The sequence below is a fragment of the Ranitomeya variabilis genome, chromosome 2 (genome assembly GCF_051348905.1).
Source record: "Ranitomeya variabilis isolate aRanVar5 chromosome 2, aRanVar5.hap1, whole genome shotgun sequence".
In the NCBI taxonomy this organism is placed as follows: Eukaryota; Metazoa; Chordata; class Amphibia; order Anura; family Dendrobatidae; genus Ranitomeya; species Ranitomeya variabilis.
In genome coordinates, this window is record NC_135233.1 from 539,199,291 (window position 1) to 539,219,856 (window position 20,566).

The 20,566-nt window shown below is 44.9% G+C and overlaps 1 protein-coding gene across 3 annotated transcripts in view; it reads right to left on the minus strand.

The window, feature by feature from the left end:
* The window catches only part of EDC4 (enhancer of mRNA decapping 4), a 1,216,007-nt gene that overhangs the window by 868,002 nt on the left and 327,439 nt on the right, over window positions 1-20,566 (minus strand). For all 3 annotated transcript variants that reach the window (XM_077288123.1, XM_077288125.1, XM_077288126.1), the window contains one exon: window positions 5,192-5,287. In XM_077288123.1, coding sequence (XP_077144238.1) covers window positions 5,192-5,287 — 96 coding nt within the window. The remainder of the gene's footprint in view (window positions 1-5,191; window positions 5,288-20,566) is intronic.

Genomic DNA, 20,566 nt, shown 5'->3' on the forward strand with positions numbered 1-20,566 from the left:
CTGGAGAGACAACCGGAACCTGAGGTTGAGGGAGGATGGATTCTTGTCCCATGCTCCTAAAAGTGCATGCTGGAGAGGCCGAAGATGAAGCTGAGCAAATGGTACTGCTTCTATTGTTGCCACCATCCTTCACAAGACCCTCATACAGGACCGGATTGTATGAAAGCACGGTTGCCGAAGGATCCTCACCTCTCGCCGAAGGGCTAGTACCTTGTCCTGAGGCAGGATCGAGAGGGCTTGAGAAGTGTCGAAAATTATCCCCAGAAATGAGATTCTCCGGGATGGTATAATGGATGATTTCATTAAATTCACTAGCCAACCTAGACGAGAGAGTGTGTCTAGAGAAATGCTGACATTCTCCTCGCAGGCCTGAAAGGTCGGCCCTTTGATGAGGTGGTCGTCTAAATAGGGCAACACTACTATGCCTCGGGAGTGCAGAATGGACACCACGGTAGACTTGACCTTTGTGAACACCCTGGGGGCGGAGGCCAGCCCGAAGGGTAAAGCTGTGAACTGGAAGTGTAAGTTGTTTATGGCAAACCGGAGAAAACTTTGATGAGCCGGAAAAATGGGAATATGCAGGTACGCATCCTGAATGCCTACCGAGGCCAAGAACTCCCCCTTTTCCATTGATGCAATGACTGACCGGAGAGATTCCATTCGAAAGTGACGAATTTTGACAAACCTGTTTAAAGTGTTTGAGATCTAGAATGGGCCTCACTGATCCATCCTTTTTGGGTACTATAAATAGGTTGGAATAGAACCCCTGAAATCTCTCTTCCCTTGGAACAGGAGTGATGACCCCGCGGAGACGAAGGGAATCTATAGAATTGAACAGGGCTTGACGCCGGGACTCGGACCCGGGAAGACGGGATGGGAGGAACCTTTGTGGGGGTTGGCAAACCAGCTCTATTTTGTACCCTGCGGACACGAGCTCTCCCACCTACTTGTCGTGAATTGACTTAAGCCAGACCTGGTGAAACAAAAGTAGGCGCCCGCCTACTCTGTCGGTGGCAATCCGAGGATGCCTCCAGTCACTTGGCTGAGAACCTTTGAGCTCTGGACCCCCTGGATCTAGGTGGCTGGGAACGTATTCTTCCCCCCGGGTTGGCTCTATTCCAATTGTCTCTGTCCAGATTGGGTCGAACCTGCACAGCAGAACCTGACGTTGGGGTCCATCTGGTATTGTGAAAGGACTTGAAACGGGCCTGAAATTTACGCCGCAACGGCTGTCAAACTCTCTGTGGGAGAAAATTGCTCTTCCCCCCTGTGGTATCAGAAATAAACTGATACAGCTTCTCTCCGAATAAGTGATCCCCCTGATACGGGAGGGTTGTGAGATTTCTTAGAGGTAGAGTCTGCCCGCCAAGTTCTTAACCAGAGAGCCCTTCTAATGGCAATTGCATTTGCCGCTGCAGAAGCGGCACAGTCTGCTGCATCTAAGGATGCATTAATCAGATAGCTTCCAGCAAGGGTTATCTGACTTGACATTTCTATCAACTCCGATGGCAAGTCTCTCTCTTGCAGAGCCTTTGTCAGAGATTCTGACCAAGACATCATGGCTTTAGCAACCCAAGTTGCCGCAAAAGAGGGAAAAAGGGCTGAACCTGAAGACTCAAAGACAGAACGAGCCAAACTTTCTATAAGACGATCCGTGGGATCCTTAATAGAAGAGTCGTTGGGGAGGGATAACAGAGCATTAGAGGCTAAGCGGGACACCGGCGGATCTACCGAAGGAGATAACGCCCACTTACTACGTAGCTCAGGAGAAAAAGGGTATCTTGCTTTCAAGGCCTTTTGCCCTGAAAAGCGTTTATCTGGGTGTTCCCGGTTTCGCTGAACGAGGTCCTCAAACTCGGGGTGAGAGGAGAACACCCTATGAGATAGTCTGGCCCGCTTAAAAGAAACCTTGTGATCCGTGGGTAAAACGGGTTCGTCTTCTATTCCCAGGGTCTGATTGACAGCCTCAATCAGGCTATCTACTGACTCCTGAAATCCAGGAGTCTCTAAATTAAGGGGGACCCCTCTGAATCATAGTCTGAACCGAGTTTCCCGCTATCCGCTGGGGAAGGAGAGCGAGAGGCGGAACACCAGGATGCTGATGCACCTGATGGTCCGGGAGAAGCTGTGAGATTTTGCTTCCCCCGCGTCTGCCTAGTGTGAGCGCGGCTCCTGCAGGCCGGAGGCCCCTGACAATCCGAAACTCTCTCTAAGACAGATGAACTGCTGTCTCGGACCCCAGCCGGAGCCTGAAGGGACTCGATTGCTTTGGTTAGGGATGCCATGGATTGTGATAATGACATGACCCATTCCGGTGGAACCACCCCAGTCTCTGCCGGAGGGGCAGGAGTAACCGCTGGGGAGATTGCTGGGGAACTAGCAGGGGGGAACTCCTGAGCGCGTTCAGAGTTACAGGCCTCAGAGACGATTGCTTTGGGCATGCGGGAAGGCAGAACGACAGGCTACACAGACGGTATATAGGACTGTGAGGTTTGATCCTTCTAGACACAGTGTTCCGTAAATGCTCTACCCAGGGCCTTAGACTGGGAAAAAAGTTATGCTTCTGCTGTCACGGTGGAGGGAGAAGCACTTACCCCAGACCTGTGTCCCCTGCATACAGTGTAGAACCGACACCCAAAGAAGAGTAAATGTGCCACCTTTATCCTTAACTGCCCTCAGGGGGCGGAACCTCCTAGATTGCAGCGCAGATGCGGCCTGGATCAGGCCGAAGCTGGGACCTCGATTTTTCCCCAGCGAGGAGAGGAGGGGGTGGACTGGAAGAAGACGCACCGGAGTGGGCGGGGCCTCACAGCGCGGTCTAGGAAGCCGGACCTGCTTGACCCGGAAGTGTACCCGGAGAGCTAGACCGGAACCCGGTGCCTCTGGAGAGACCGCGGCGCCGGTCACACTGGACCACAGCAGTGCTGACAGTCGCCGGCGACCGGAAGCGCCGGTGAACAAAAGTGCCGACCGGAGCTCTGGGAGACTGCGGCGCCGCTATTAACTCGGCGCCAGACCAGCACAAGAACGCCAAAACCTGCCTAAAAGGTAAACTAAGGCCTTCGCTGCATCAGGAGCCCCCCTTCTTAGCTTTCCCCCCTTTTACAAGCTGAACCCTCTGCGAGAAGAGGACGTGTGGAGGGTTTTTTTTTGTTTTGTTTTTTTTAACTAGCAGGGGATGAGGAAAAACCATGACTGTGCAGCAACCCAAGCTCCATTTTCCGCTCTGGGATAAGGAGACGGACCGTCCACCACCCCTCTATCACCGCAGCCGAAACATAGGTGTAGAAAAACACAGGGGGGGGTCACACGGACATCTAAGGGCACCTGTACAGCCTATGGTCTAAAATACCTTAGGGTGGTCAGGGTCAAGTCCGGCGTGCAATCCCACGTCGCGGGAAAGGATACGTGGAGGATACTCACACGTGCCTGTCCGTTGCTGGTTTGAGGAGATCGGTCGCCACCTCTTAATCCTCATGAAGTGAAATAAGGGTCCATAGGATCCGGGACCCAGAAGTGTGCCTCCTTCAGACACTAAGCATGAACTGGGTTCTCTGGTAGCCAGTGTCGGGGTGTATACGACGGAGGAGGAGCTAAACTTTATGTTTACTTAGTGTCAGCCTCCTGGCGGCAGAAGCATACACCCACTGTCCTATGTCCCCCAATCAGGCGAAGGAGAAAAGGCAAACAGTTCTAGGATGCATTATAAGAAGCATAGAGTCTAGATTACATAAAGTAATTATCCTTCTCTACTCCTCCTTGGTCAGGACACATATGGAATACTTTGTCCAGTTCTGGGCATTTTAAAAAAGATATAGAAAAACTGGAGCAAGTTCAGAGAAGAGCTACCAGGATGGTGAGTGGACTGCAATCAATGTCCTACGAGGAACGGTTAAAGGATCTGGGAATGTTTAGCTTGCAAAAAAGAAGTAGACTTAATAGCTGTCTACAAAGATCTGAATGGCTATCACAGAGCAGAAGGATTATCCTTATTCTCATTTGCATTTGGAAACACGAGAAGCAATAGAATGAAACTGAAAGGGAGAACATACAGTTTAGATATTAGAAAAATACTTTGACAGTGAGGGTGATCAATGAGTGGAACAGGCTGCCACAAGAGGTGATGCGCTCTCCTTCAAAAGAAGTCTTCAAACAGAGGCTGGACAGGCAACTGTCTAGGATGGTTTAGTGAATACTGCATTGAGCAAGGGGTTGGACAAGATAACCAAGGAGGCCCTTCCAACTCTATCATTCTATGATTCTATACCCACTCCACATGCTCAGATCTTAATTATTAGTTTTACATGAACTTCGATCCTGTAGACGCAGAAAAGAACAGCTGCACAACGTACTTCGAAAAGAGGAAATATCCTTAAGTAATAATTGTTTCCTAGTGATGAGTGAGTGTACTCGTTGCTCGGGTTTTCCCTAGCACGCTCGGGTGATCTCCGAGTATTTGTTAGTGTTCGGAGATTAAGTTTTCATTGCCTCAGCTGAATGATTTACAGCTCTTAGCCTGCTTGATTACATGTGGGAATTCCCTAGCAACCAGGCAACCCCCACATGTACTCAGACTGGCTAATAGCTGTAAATCATTCAGATAAGGCAATGAAAACTTAATCTCCGAACACTAACTACGCGGAAATCACCCGAGCGTGCTCGGGAAAACCCGAGCAACAAGTATATTCGCTCATCACTATTGTTTTCTCTTTCAGGGAGGATACAAACCAACAAAGTTATGGAACCGCGCCAAGCTGTCAACCTTTACATAGTAAAACTGGAAAGTAACTTTTTAGCATCCTACTCTATCAACATTTGCATACTTCAGTTACATTGATGACATCTTAATAATCAGGACAGACAGTGAAAAAGCTTCATGAAAAATGTAAAGAGCAATTTTTTCCATAAATTAATAGTAAAAATAAACATAAATTATCTTATAAGAGAAATCAGTCATGCCAGTTATGTGCATTTGCTGCAAACAGAGGCAACTAATATGAGAAAACTTCAAATATATGAATATGTCAAAAAAACATCTTCTGACACACAAGTTATGCATTATCAAGTGCAGGTGTGGAATCTATTCTGATACCTCATTCGTGTTTGGTACTTGGATGTTGGTTGTGGTTGTTTGTTAGCAAGTTAATAATGCATCTCACGAACACAGTTTTAGATGTAAAATAGCTCTCACCGAATTGTCTGCAGACAGGTCCAAGAAACTGTGCACCACATTTTTATTTGTCTGTTCTGGTCAGCACCTGTGATGAGAAACCTCCAGAAAGGAACGCTGTGAAAGAACAAAACATAATATAAAAACATATACACACACGCACAAACACACACACACAGTGGCGGATTCAATTGAATGTGTATGGTCATTTAGTAGGCAAACCGACATTATATATATTCCGCTATTCGTTTTTTTTCTTTTTGGACTGAGACTTTTCTCCCAGGGCTTTAATCAAGTGGTGCATTCTTACAAGATCTAATCATATAAAGCCCTCCATACCCTAAGGCAGTGTCCCCCAACTCCGGTCCTCAAGAGCCACCAACAGGTCATGTTTTCAGGATTTCCTTAGTATTGCCCAGGTGATAATTGCATCACCTTCACATGCAATAATTCCATCACCTGTGAAATACTAAGGAAATCCTGAAAACATGACCTGTTGGTGGCTCTTGAGGACTGGAGTTGGGGAACACTGCCCTAAAGCATCCCTATAGCAACCCAGGGAGCCGATCGCATCACTGCCAATAACCAAAAATGTCCAATTACAGTTTCACGCCCTAGTAGGGTGAAAGGGAAATTTTTGTGAATAGCAATGCTGACCCCTTTTGATTTACCAATCGGATTCGAACTATGATACCAGGTTGTGTAATACCGCTTCTTCATTTCTGGGAAGTGATTACTTTTAAAATGGGTCTCCTGTAAGAAAAGAATGAACTCCCACTGTATGCATCCCCTATAGAATTTGATAAGGTTTTACAGGACATTAAACCCTCTAATATTTAGAGAAGTTTCCTTAATTGATGTCATGTCTAATATTACAAATTTCAACTTAGTCTAGGTGGATGGACAAGGAAGAAAGGACAGAGATAGAGAAGTAATATGTAAAGAATTAAGATAGAAGAGGTTGAAATAAGCCTATATAGAGAATAGGCCAAATCCTTGATCCCAGGCCGAGGATGTAAAGGCGGCAAAAGGAAACTCTGCGGCAGCGGAGCCCTTCCCAAGTAAACTTGTGTAACACAAGTCGCCTTAATTGGGGAGTGTATTTAAAGGCAACATTGAATAACTCCAGGGGATCTTGACCCGGACAAAATAAAGATTGTAAGAAGCATATAAAAAACACATTGGGGAAAAACATTCCTTCCCAACTCCACATACGGCAATCAGACTAGTTCCCTGGATCAACGCCCTATCAAGGAATCTAGTGTATATACCCTGTAACATTATACTTTTCCAGAAAGGCATCCAGTCCCCTCTTAAATTTTAGTAATGAATCACTCATTGCAACATCATACGGCAGAAGGGTCCAAAGTCTTGCTGCTCTTACAGTAAAGAATCCACGTCTGGCTTAAACCTTCTTACCTCCAAACGTAGAGGATGCACCTTTTTGCCTTATCAGGTCTACGAGTAAAAAGGTCATTAAAAAGGTCTGTACTATCCCCTCATATATTTATACATTAAAATAAGATCACCCCTTAGCTTTCTTTTTCCAAACTAAATAACCTCAAATGTAATAACCTATCTTGGTATTGCAACCCCCCCAGTCCTCTAATAATCTTGGTCGCTCTTCTCTGCACCCTCTCTAGTTCAGCTATGCCTTTCTTGTACACCGGAGAACAGAACTGTACCCAGTATTCCAAGTGTGGTGGCACAAGTGACTTGTATAGAGGTAAAATTTTGTTCTCCTCATGAGTATCTATGCCTCTTTTAATGCATCCCATTATTTTATTTGCCTTTGTTGCAGCTGCCTGACACTGGCCACTAAATGTTAGTTTGTCGTCCACCCATACTCCCAGGTCTTTTTCATTGACGGTCTTGCCCAGTGTTTTCCAATTGCTCTACTCAAGTGCATGACCTTTCATTATCCCCATTAAAGCTCATTTGCCATTTATCAGCCCAAGCTTCTAGTTTACGTAAATCCTCCTGTAATATAAAATTGTCCTCCTCTGTATCGATTACCCTGCAGAGTTTAGAGTTATCTGCAAATATTGAAATAATACTCTGTATGCTCCCTACAAGGTCATTAATATATTTGTTAAAAAGAAGAGGGCCCAATACTGACCCCTGTTGTACCCCACTGCTGTGACCTACTCCAAGTGTGCTCCATAAATTACCACCCTTTGTTTCCTATCCCTGAGCCAAGTCTTAACCCACTTACACATATTTTCCCCTATCCCCATTGTTCTCATTTTATGTATCAACCTTGTGTATGGCACCGTATCAAAAGCTTTTGAAGAGTCCATATACACCACGTCCACAGCGTGTCCTTGGTCCTGTCTGGAACTTACCTCTTCGTGGAAACTGATCAGATTAGTCTGACATGAGCAGTCCCTAGTAAACCCATGTTGATATTGGGTCATGAGGATATTCGTCTTCAGATACTCCAGCATAGTACCGTATTTTCCGGCGTATAAGACGACTGGGCGTATAAGACGACCCCCCAACTTTACCAGTTAAAAAATAAAATCTTCTTAAAAGTCGGGGGTCTTCTTATACACCCTATGTCGTCTTATAGGGCCGGTGAATATGTGCCTTTTGGGGGGGGGGGAGTGATCCTGATGAGGACGAGGGGGCGTCTCACAGGAAAGTGAGTATCCCCCATTACCTTATCATAGCGCTGCAGCGTGGGGTCTCTGTGCTGGGAGCGGCGGCTGCTGTGCTGTGCTGTGGCGGCTCCTCTTCTGCAGTGTGGGGCCTCTGGTGCTGTGGGGCGGTGGCGGCGGCGTATCTTCATACAGTCGGGGCTCCTCCGGCATCTCAAAGACTGGAAGCCCCGCCGGCAACTCCATGGGTACAATGCGGTCAGGTGGCCTCCGGGAAAATGGCCGCTGCTCAGATTCAGATCTCGTCCCGAGATCTCGGGAGACGAGATCTGAATCTGAGCAGTGGCCATTTTCCCGGAGGCAGCTCAATAGGTGCGATGCGGTGGCCCGGCCGCTGGGGGCTGCGCATGCTCAGATTCAGATCTCAACGAGATCTGAATCTAAGCAGCGGCCATTTTCCCGGAGGCCAGCGCATTGTACCGATGGAGTTGCCGGCGGGGCTTCCAGGCTGAGATGCCGGAGGAGCCCCGACTGCATGAAGATACGCCGCCGCCGCCACCGCCCCACAGCACCAGAGGCTCCACACTGCAGAAGAGGAGCCGCCACAGCACAGCAGCCGCCGCCGCTCCCAGCACAGAGACCCCACGCTGCAGCGCTATGATAAGGTAATGGGGGATACTCACTTTTCTGTGAGACGCCCCCTCGTCGTCATCAGGATCACTCCCCCCCCCCACCCACCATATACACCCGGCGTACAAGGCGATTCCCGGCGTACAAGACGACCCCCGACTTTTAAGAAGATTTTCAGGGGTTAAAAAGTCGTCTTGTACGCCGGAAAATACGGTATCTCTTAGAATACCCTCCAGGATTTTAACCACAGTAGAGGTTAAGCTTACTGGTCTATAATTTCCAAGTTCAGTTTTTGTCCCCTTTTTGAATATTGGCACCACATTTGCTATATGCCAGTCCCGTGCATTGCCAAGAGAGAGTACACCAGGACCTGAAGCACAGGAATGCAGCTCCCTACCTGCTTTTCTCCACACAGTAGGCTGCAGTATATCTGTCCCAAGGGGACCAAGACAGTTTCAGCAGGAGGGATCTTGCTCTGCTGCAAGCTTTTAGACACATGGCCCTCTTCTCTCTCCTCTCAAGGCTTCCCCATCACCGCAAATACACAGCTGCTCATCCTCCTCACCTCTCCTTTGCTGCTACTCTTTTTTGCAGCGTTTAGCCTTGCACATGGCCCTTGAATCCCCGGGAGCAGCAGGAGCTTTAGTGAACACATCCACTTGGAGCCATTGCCAGTCCACGCCCCAGCTGTTCTACTATTTAACAGCCTTTAGTGAACACCGTAAAAAAAAAAAAAAAAAAAAAAGGCTAAAAAGATACTTTATTATAACGCTCAACAAAAAGTGGGAAAAAAAAAAACACTGAAACCATCACCTTGTCCAGCAAAAATCAAGCTGCCATACAGTAACGTCAGCCAAGAAATATAGTTATAGGTATCAAAATAAAGCAAGGCAAAAAATAATATTTTTTTCTATAAAATAGTTTTTATTGTGTAAAAGTGGCAAAACATAAAAAACAATGTAAATAGCACTTCGTCACTCCTCAGTATCGCCATATGGATAAGCAGTACTGTACAGCCACATTTTGGGTATTTCTACAGTCAGTAAAAATTGTGGTACACATTTTGGTGCCATTTTTACCCATTTCCCATTGTTAGGCTGCCGTCACACTAGCAGTATTTGGTCAGTATTTTACATCAGTATTTGTAAGCCAAAACCAGGAGTGGGTGATAAATGCATAAGAGGTGCACATGTTTCTATTATACTTTTCCTCTAATTGTTCAACTCCTGGTTTTGGCTTACAAATACTGATGTAAAATACTGACCAAATACTGCTAGTGTGACTGTAGCCTTAAACTATAAAATTTGGTCCTGAAACTAATTAAAAATGTAATTATTTTTTCTTCATTGCCCAATGGTATAAAATTCTGTGACCCCCTGTGGTGTCAATATGATCACTGCACCCCTAGATGAATTCATTGAAAGGTGTAGTTTGTAAAATAGGGTATCTTATGGGTGTTCTGCCACCTCAGGGGCTCTGCCAATGTGACATGGCACCCTCAAACCAGTCCAGCAAAAGGTGAACTCCATTAAGACGCTTCATTCTTTCGGAGATTTGCAGCGTGCCTCAAAAGTGCTTTTCAACAACATATGAAGTGTCAGCGAACTCAGGAGGAATAACACAACAAATATTGAGGTCCATTTTCACCTACTATCCTTGTGAAACTAAGAAAATGAGGCTAAAATAACATTTTTGAGAGAAAACAGTGTTTTTTTATTTTCACTGCTCTATGTTAAGTTACGTGAAGCAACAAAGAATTTTAACGTTTCGGCCACTCGGTGGCCTTGATCACAAATGATGCCTTAGTAGGTAATTCGTATACCGTCATATGATAGTGGGGTAGAAAAATTCAAAATTAAAGGTGGCCCAGATATCTCCCAGAGAGTGTCGGAAAGGGCTTTAAAGTTCAATTGTAATTGTCCATGACAGAGTACCACTCGTTTTAAGATATCTGCCGTACGTTGGATAGACTTAGTAGTCTTAGGCCCATATCCTGTAGTCATGGGAGACCCAGGGGTGGGTAGGGTAAATAAAGTTCTCCACACTAGGTAGGGACCCTCAGCGTAAGGTGGATCTGCCTATTAACGAATGGATTGGTGGCGCAGTGTATGTGCAGTCCGGGGCCGGGGAAACGCCGACACAGCACGTGTCTTGGCGGTGGAAGCGCCAAGACACGTGCTGTGTCAGCGTTTCCCCGGCCCCGGACTGCACATACACTGCAGCACCAATCCATTCGTTAATAGGCAGATCCACCTTACGCTGAGGGTCCCTACCTAGTGTGGAGAACTTTATTTACCCTACCCACCCCTGGGTCTCCCATGACTACAGGATATGGGCCTAAGACTACTAAGTCTATCCAACGTACGGCAGATATCTTAAAACGAGTGGTACTCTGTCCTGGACAATTACAATTGAACTTTAAAGCCCTTTCCGACACTCTCTGGGAGATATCTGGGCCACCTTTAATTTTGAATTTTTCTACCCCACTATCATATGACGGTATACGAATTACCTACTAAGGCATCATTTGTGATCAAGGCCACCGAGTGGCCGAAACGTTAAAATTCTTTGTTGCCTTATATCTTCGTTTTCACCTTCAATAAAAATATTCACTTCAGCAAAACTTGACTTGAACTATGATGAGTGCAGTGATTTGATTCTTCTGGAACTCTTGGGGTCTTGGGACTCCGTTCACTTGCACCACCAATTTCCATCTACAGTCGAGTGCTAGCTCTTTGTTCATTCCACCAAGCTACGTGAAGCAGCTGGGGGTTCAAGGTGCTTAACGCATCTAGATACATTCCTTGAGGGGTCTAGGTTTCAAAATGTTGTCACTTACAGGGGTTTTCTACTGCTTAGGCACTTCAGGGGCTCTCAAATGAGACATGACACTGGCAGACCAATCCATCAAAAAGTCACTACATTCTGAGCCCTGCCGTGAGCCCAGACAATAGTTTTCCCCCACATATTGGGTATCTGCGTACTCAAAAGAAAACGCACAACAAATTGCATCGTGCAATTTCTCCTGTTACCCTTGTGAAAATGCTAAATTTGGGGGTAAAAATCTTTTTTTGTGGGGAAAATGTGATTCTTTTAATTTCACAGCTCAACGTTATAAATGTCTGTGAAACAACTGGGGGTTCAAGTTACTTACCACAAATCTACATAAGCTCCCCGAGGGGTCTAGTTTCCAAAATGGTGTCACTTGTGGCCGGTTTCCACTGTTGAGGCACATCAGGGGCTTTACAAATGCAACAAGGTGTCCGCTAATAAATCCAGCAAATTTTACATTCAAAACGTAAAATGGCGCTCATTCCCTCACGACTTCTGTCATGTGCCCAAAAAAGTGATTTTTTATTTCCACATCATATGGGGTGTCGGCTACTACAGGCGAAATTTCACAACAAATTTGGGGGTTTATTTTTTCATGTCGCCAATGCAAGAAAAAAAATTGGGCTCTTAAAAGTTACATTTTACATTTTTGTGACAAAAATTTAAATGTTCAATTTTCATTCCACATTCCAAAAATACCTGTGAAGCACCTGAAGGAATAAAAACTTCTTGAATGTGGTTTTGAGCACCTTGAGGGGTGAAGTATTTAGAATGGTGTCACTTTTTGTCATATTTTCGCTCACATAGGCCCCTCAAAGTCACTTCAAATTAACTGAACTGTGTTCTCTGGAATTCAAGGCCAGCATGTAACAAACTCCCCTACTTCCATGACACTTTCCTTTCAAACTCCCTTAACCTACTGACTCTCGCTGAAACCAGCAATCAAACACAACAAAAGCTACTGCTCTCTCCTATGGTGGCCTACATTTTTCACATACCTTCAGACCTGACAAAAGACCAGGTGGAGGTGTTGGTTTGCCTGCTTCTTTTAACAAATGTGCTTTTTTAAGTCTTTTAAGTCACCCCCACCCTATCTTAGCTTTCCATCTTTTGCAGTTCACACTGTCAGACTTTTCCAGCCCTTCTCCCCATGAGTGTAAGTTGTATATCAGCCTCCGAGCCCCTCATGTCAATTTCTGGATCATGTTGCTCTTCGTTCCCACACTTTCTAGACTGACATTCCCACTCTCAATCCCCATCTTCCTCATCTTTTATCTCTAACTTCCTCCCTCAGCTTACTAACTCTCCTACGCAAAAAGATGTAGAAACACTGGACCTAATCTCCCGCCTCTGCTCAGTTCATGCTTTTTCAACATCAGTGAAATGATCTGGCCAATTATTTCACACAAAAAATTGACCATATATTGACCATATAAGACAGGAAAGTTTCTCCTAAACCCTAATATTATACATTCGCTTATCTGCTGCACTTCATCTAGCTCATGTTCTGTCTTTAAACTGGTAATGGAAGAAGATGTTACCAGGCTCCTGGAATCTTACTGCCCTACTACCTGCACCACTGATCCTATTCCCTCTCACCTCTTCCAATCCCTCTCCCCAGCTGTCACCACTCACTGAGGAAAAAAAAAATTTAACCCCTCTCTCTCTCTCTCTCATCAGGTATACTTCATTCCTCCTTCAAACACGTCAGCGTACATCCCACAACCAGGACTGCAATAACTACAAACATTTCTTTAATCTCTCCATCTTTTAATTCCTGGAACATTTGGTCCCCTCTAATCCGCTATCTCTCAGATAATCCTCTTCTAGACCCTTTAGAATCTGGTTTCCGCTCCTTACACTGTACAGAAATTGCCCATACTGAAGTCTCTATCTACAAAAAGCTAAATCTAATGGTCACTACTCCATGCTAATATTCCTGTATCTCTCTGCAGTGTTCAACACTGGATTAACAGCTCCTCCTCACTATGCTACACTCTATGGGTTTTAAGGACACCCTTACCTCCTGGTTTTCCGCCTACCTCACTGACCACTCCGTTACTATCTTTTGCTGGCTCCTCTTCCCCTTCCTGTCCGGGGTCCTCAAGGTTCAGTCCTAGATGCCCTCTTTTTGGTATCCACCAACCCTTTTGAAAAACCATCAGCAGATTTGGTTTCCAGTACAATCTCTAAGATGATGACACCCAATTACACACCTTCTCCTGACATCAACCCTGCATTACTACATCATACAAGTCATTGTACTCTCTCTACCCAAAATTAAATTGTCAAAAACTGAACTCCTTAGGGCTCATTTCCACATGCGAGAAACACGTCCGAGTCTCGCATGAGGAAACCAAGCTCTGGCGCCGGCACTTTGGAGCGGAGCTGTGCAGCTCCATGTGTAACTATGTGGCCGCACGCTCCGCTCTGGAGTGCCGGCGCCACAGCTTGGTTTCCACATGCGAGACACGGACGTGTTTCTCGCATGTGGAAATGAGCCCTTATATTTCCTCCCTCTACTGTTAAGGGCAGAGCAGTGCGCAGGTGCTGGGTAAGGTCAAAAAGGTCCGGCGCCTGCCCAATGCAGTACTTTACTCTGCCCTCAACAGGAGCCGCAACAGAAGCAAGGAGGATGACGTCATCGTATGAAGATGTGAGGCGCTGGACCCGGATCTGCGACACCCATCAGACGCGGACCGCACCGCCCCTGGGTGAGTATAATATAACTTATTTTTCATATCTTTCAGGTTACATCAGGGGCTTATCTACAGCATTACAGAATACTGTAGATAAGCCCCTCATTGCGGTGGCCACAGTTTATACGGCCAAAATGAGGTGACAGATTCCCTTTAAAGATGAGTATAACTGTTGGTTATTTTTATTTTTTTTCAAATAAAGGACTTTATTATGGCTGTGTGTTTATTTACCATTCAACTATAGGATTAGTAATGGATAGGTGTCTTGTAGACAACTTTACGTTACCAAGCTGTGGGCTTGATGTCACTGGACAAAACAAAAATTACATCAACCAATAAATATTACCCAACGTACCACTGCCATAGTGCAAGTGGGAAGTGCCAGGCAAAGCGTCAGAATTGGCGCATCTAATAAATGCACCTTTAGTGGGTGGCTTTGGGCAGCTATTTTAAGTCTGGGTGGGGGCCAATATCCATGGCCTCTTGCCAGCCTGAGAATACCAACCCCCAACTGTCTGCTTTAGCTTGGCTGTTTGTAAAAAATGGGGGAGGGGGGCCCCACGTCAATTTTTAAAATTATTGAAATAATGTAAAAAAAAAAAAAAAAAAAAAACCACACTGGGGACCCCTTCATTCTAGATAACCAGCCTTACTAACTGACAGCTTTGGGTTGGAGCCCCCATCTGGCCATCAAAAATACAGGAAAAACCATTGTTTTTTTGTTTGTTTTTTCTAACCCCTTTGTGACATTAGACGTAATATCCCGTTGAGGTGGTATGGGCCCGTATGACCACCGACAGGATAGTACGTCTAACGCGATCAGCCGCACTCACAGGGGGAGCGCGGCTGGTCGGGGCCGGGTGTCAGCTGACTATAGCAGCTGACATCTGGCACATTAACCCCAGGAACACTGCCCAGAGCAGGCGCCAGCAAGCCTCTCTGCAGTGCCTATCAGATCGCTGATCTGACACTGTGCATTGCAAAGTGTCAGATCAGCGATCTGACACTATACTGTGATGTCCACCCCCTGGGGCAATGTTATAAAGTGAAAAAAAAAATATATTTACATGTGTAAAAAAAAAAAAAAAAAAATTATTTATATATATATATATATATATATATATATATATATATATATATATATATATATATATATTTCCAATAAACACATTTCTTTATCTATATAACAAAAAAAAACAAAAATAGTAAACATATATAGTATTGCAGCGTCTAACGAACCGACCCATAAAACTGTCCCACTAGTTAACTGTTAACCCCTTCAGTGAACACTAGGAAAAAAAAACAGGCAAAAAACGACGCTTTATTATCATACCGTAGAACAAAAAGTGGAATAACACGCGATCAAAAGACGGATATAAATAACCATGGTACTGCTGAAAACGTCATCTTGTCCCGCAAAAAACGAGCCGCCATACAACGTCATCAGCGGAAAAATAAAGAAGTTATAGCCCTCAGAATAAAGAGATGCAAAAATAATGTTTTCTATAAAATAGTTTTTATCGTATAAAAGCGCCAAAACATAAAAAAATTATATAAATGAGATATTGCTGTAATCGTACTGACCCTTAGAATAAAACTGCTTTATTACCAAACGTGGAACGGTATTAACGCCCCCCCAAAAGAAAGTCATGAATAGCTGGTTTTTGGTCATTCTGCCTCACAAAAATCGGAATAAAAAGCGATCAAAAAATGTCACGTGCCCGAAAACGGTACCAATAAAAACGTCAATTCTTCCCGCAAAAACAAGAACTCACATGACTCTGTGGACCAAAATATGGAAAAAATTATAGCTCTCAAAATGTGGAGACGCTAAAATTATTTTTTGCAATAAAAAGCGTCTTAGTGTGACAGATGCCAATAAAAAAAAAACCCTATATAAGTAAATCAAACCCCCCTTCATCACCTTCTTGGTTAGGGTTGGGGCTACAGTTAGGGTTGGGGCTACAGTTAGGGTTGGGGCTACAGTTAGGGTTGGGGCTACAGTTAGGGTTGGGGCTACAGTTAGGGTTGGGGCTACAGTTCGGGATGGGGCTACAGTTCGGGATGGGGCTACAGTTCGGGATGGGGCTACAGTTCGGGATGGGGCTACAGTTCGGGATGGGGCTACAGTTCGGGATGGGGCTACAGTTCGGGATGGGGCTACAGTTAGGATTAGAGTTGGGGCTAAAGTCCGGGTTAGGGTTGAGGCTAAAGTTAGCGTTTGGATTACATTTACGGTTGGGATTAGGGGTGTGGTTAGGGTTGGGATTAGGGTTGTGTTGGGGTTAGGGGTGTGGTTGGGGTTAGGGTTAGGGGCATGTTCGGGTTAGGGGTGTGGTTAGGGTTATGGTTATGGTTAGGGTGGTGTTGGGGTTAGGGTTTCAGTTAGAATTGGGGGGTTTCAGCAATTTAGGCACACCAGGGGCTCTCCAAACGCAACATGGCATCCGACCTTAATTCCAGCCAATTCTGCGTTGAAAAAGTAAAACGGTGTTCCTTCCCTTCCGAGCTCTCCCGTGTGCCCAAACATGGGTTTACCCCCAACATATGGGGTATCAGCATACTCAGGACAAATTGGACAACTTTTGGGGTCCAATTTCTCCTGTTACCCTTGGGAAAATACAAATTCAGGGGGGGGGGGGGGGGAGGAAATATTTTTTATTTTCACGGCTCTGTGTTATAAACTGTAGTGAAACACTTGGGGGTTCAAAGTTCTCACAACACATCTAGATAAGTTCCTTGGGGGGGCCTAGTTTCCAATATGGGGTCACTTGTGGGGGGTTTCTACTGTTTAGGTACATCAGGGGCTCTGCAAATGCAACGTGACACCTGCAGACCAATCCAGTCTGCATTCCAAACAGCGCTCCTGTTCTGTCTTCATACACGTTGATACGGTGTGTGATCCGACATACGGCATAAACCACTTCTGTCTCCCAAATAAGCAGACTGTTCTCTGTAGTCTAACTTGTTTATTGGTAAACATGAGCACGGTAAAACTATAAGAACACAAATGATGTGGGTAAGTATTGGGCAAATAACAGCACAGCTGATACTTATAACTAGCAGGGAAAGCATACAGGATGATGCAACTTCTACATGTAATTACATACAGTAACTCACAGGTAATAGATTTCTCAGGTACTAGTTGCTATACAGTAATCACATTCTGTAGAACACTATATTGCAAGAACAGGAATAACAATCTTACCGGATAAACTAGCCAGGGTGGCAAGTAAGTGAAGTAGTTCCAACACATCAGATAACACGAGTGTACAGGAAAATACACAGAGAGAAAATGGGGGATTCCCCTATCCCATGATGCTTTGGTGCAACCCAGAATGCAACACTCTTATTACTGAAAAACACAGGTAATAAATTTAACCACCACTGGGTGGTGCTATAACACAGCAAAACCAAAACTATAGCAGTGAAACTTTAATGCTTGAACGAACCCCTGTCTTTCATTACAAAGGGCAGAACACTCCCCGCTTGGCATCAACCGATGCCACACACAGCTCTTTTGGCGAAAACAGTAAGACAAGTTCCGCAACTGGTGTGAGGAATTAAATGAACGAGGGCACGAACAAGCGAGTTCCAAGTTGAGAACCTGTTGAAACGATGGGATTTGAGGTGATTGTCTTTAGTCACCGTACGTAGAACGGATACCTGAGGGCGGATTTCCTCATCTGCCTCTGGATCTACCAGTTCAAAAATGTTTGACTCGTCCATGTATGGCGTCGAACGGTATAAGAATGTAGGGCCAGTAAACCAGGTTGTGTCCTTAAGGTGTCTTGCTTCAACGGATCTGGTTGCGTGGTCCGCCGGATTGTGGTGCGTGGACACATAGTGCCACTGTTTAGGGTCGGTGGATCTCCTGATCTTTAGCACCCGATTGCTGACATAGAAGCGACGAGTTTCATTGCCAATGTACCCCAACACTACCTTGCCGTCAGTGTAGAACTCGACTTCTTTGACTTCCAGGTCCATTTCTGTAGAGATAAGCTCAGCTAACTACTGCTAGCACAGCTGCACAGAGTTCCAGTCTGGGTACTGTGTGTTCACGGAGTGGGGCCAGTTTTGTCCGGCTCATAACAAGCCTTATGTGGCATTGTTCGTTGAAGTCAGTAGTTTTCAAATACGCCACTGCTGCAATTGCTTTGGTTGAGGCATCGCAGAAGATACAAAGCCTTTGCATCTTGATTTCTGTTGATGGCACAGAAGCATATGGTTGTGCCATGTAGAGACTTGACAGGGATTCTAAAGAATTTTTCCATCTTTCCCACAATTCTCTTTTCTCGCTGGGAAGCGGATCATCCCAATCGGACGTCTCTTGGGTGAAGTCTCTCAACATCATTTTACCTTGGATAGTTACAGGGGTTACAAATCCCAAAGGATCGTACAAGCTGTTTACCACGGACAGGACGCCTCTACGCGTGAAGGGTTTCTCTTCTTCGCTGATCTGGAACGTGAATGCATCCTTTTTCAAATCCCAGAGTAAACCCAGGCTCCGCTGCATAGGAAGGGAGTCCGTGTTTAAATCCAAGTCTTTTAAATCGGTTGAGTAATCTTGAGAAGGAAAGGCTGTCATTAGTTTTTGGCTGTTGGAAGCAATTTTGTGTAACCTCAAATTGGATGAAGCGAGCATTTCTTGTGCCCTTTTCAGGAGACTCAAAGAAAGTTAAATCACTGCACTCATCTTAGTTCAAGTCAATTTTGCTGAAGTGAATATTTTTATTGAAGGTGAAGTAGAGTCAAAAAGGCAACAAAAATTAACGTTTCGGCCACGCTGTGGCCTTGATCACAAATGATGCTGTAACAAAATAAAGAAAAACAGTGTATAAACATATTATACATACAGTGGTTAAATGTACAATATATACAAAATATACAGAGAACTGTCCATAAGATTATGGACGAAAATGGACTTCATGTCAAGATCCCCATTGTTAGATAAAAATAAATATTTCTTCAAAAGCAGGAAGACCTATGTTGAGTACAAGGACATAAAAACAGAGGATGGGTTTCTAGAAGATAGTACATAGACATCTGGAGAACGAAACTGCGTTAGGTAGAGATGGAATGACATACCCTTAGTGGTTTGTTCGTATAGGGTCAAGTGATAATAGGATAGTATACTCAAAATTAGAGGTGGCCCGGATTTCTCCTGTATGGAGGCAATAGGAGAATATGATATAGTATAGAAATATATGACCTAATAATGGTGAGAATAATCATATGTGGTCTGTGAAATTATTGCCGAACTCTGTACACCATGGTTTAATGACACACAGAAAGGTATTTACCCCAATAGTGAAAGAAAGGGCCCTCACTTTCAATAGTGACTGTACAGGACAGTATGTATGGTTTTGCGGCATCTGTAATGTGTTGGACTAGCTGTAATATAAATACACATATGGAAGATGAGCATGGTATTAGCGTTATTTATATAGGCCACATATTATGCATGTCGATGGTATTTATACCTTAGTCCTTATATTTATCTAATAATCCCGCGGGACCCGGACGTGGGAAGTGGAGGCAGAGTTTTCCACGCTGGATTTAATTATTCAGTATGAGGTGGACGTGCCTGTAGAAAACCATGGATGGGGATATATTATGGAGAAGTATAACCGCTTATAGTACTTATCTAATGTGCGTCCGTAGTCTCACATAGATGGGTGGCACCGTATAAGCGCGATCCGGGGTCAAGGAGTCCGTTAGGCTGGTCCGATGAGGGGCGCCGACACAGACCGTGTCATGGCGATAGGAGCGGCATTGCCCTGTCGGCGGAGCCCCGTTTTAAATAGAGCACCGATCGGTCCTGAGACCGGAAATCAGTGCAGACGCCGGCGCCTGCGCAGTATACAGGGGTAGTGTGTATTACCGGCGCCTGCGCACTATGGAGGAGACCGGCGCATGCGCTGTGATAACTTGAAGAGAACGGAGCCGGCGCAGTGTACTGAGTGGCAAGTGTGTGCGGTACTAGCGTAAAGGGAACAGCGTTAGCGTAAGTGTTGTGCAGGGGATCCGCCTGGGGTTGTCTGGTTATTAAAAACAGGTCTAAAGAAACCGTGGCTTAATAGGGGCTCCCTGTATACATAGGTATAAGGCCCTGATGGGTATGGCATGATACTGTATGGTGGGTACTGGGCAGTGTGACAGGCTTGTGCCCTAGTTGGAGGCACTGGACAGTTGACAGGCAGATTGACTTTGTGGAAAAACATTATATATTTATCAAAATCGCGCAATGCCCCTATTCAATGCTGGGGGGAAAATCCCCATAATATCTAAAGACAAGACAAGATACTAATATAGTAGGAGTCCAAACTTTAGTTGATTATTCACAGTAATGAAGGCACCTTGAGTTGAATGGGTAAAAGGAAGATATTAAAATACCAGATAAATGAATATCATGTTAGTGGATTGATTTCATGATAGAATAAAAAAACTGAATGAAATGAGTAAACTGAACAGATGACTGGAATAAAAGACATAAGATAAATGAAAAAAATGAAGAAATAATAAATTGATTGGCTGACTTAACAAGTTTTTTATTTTCCCTTAGGCGAATTAATCCACTACTCTGGTGGTAATCGTATCGCACTTCCACAGGATGGTAAGACGTATACTCTTTA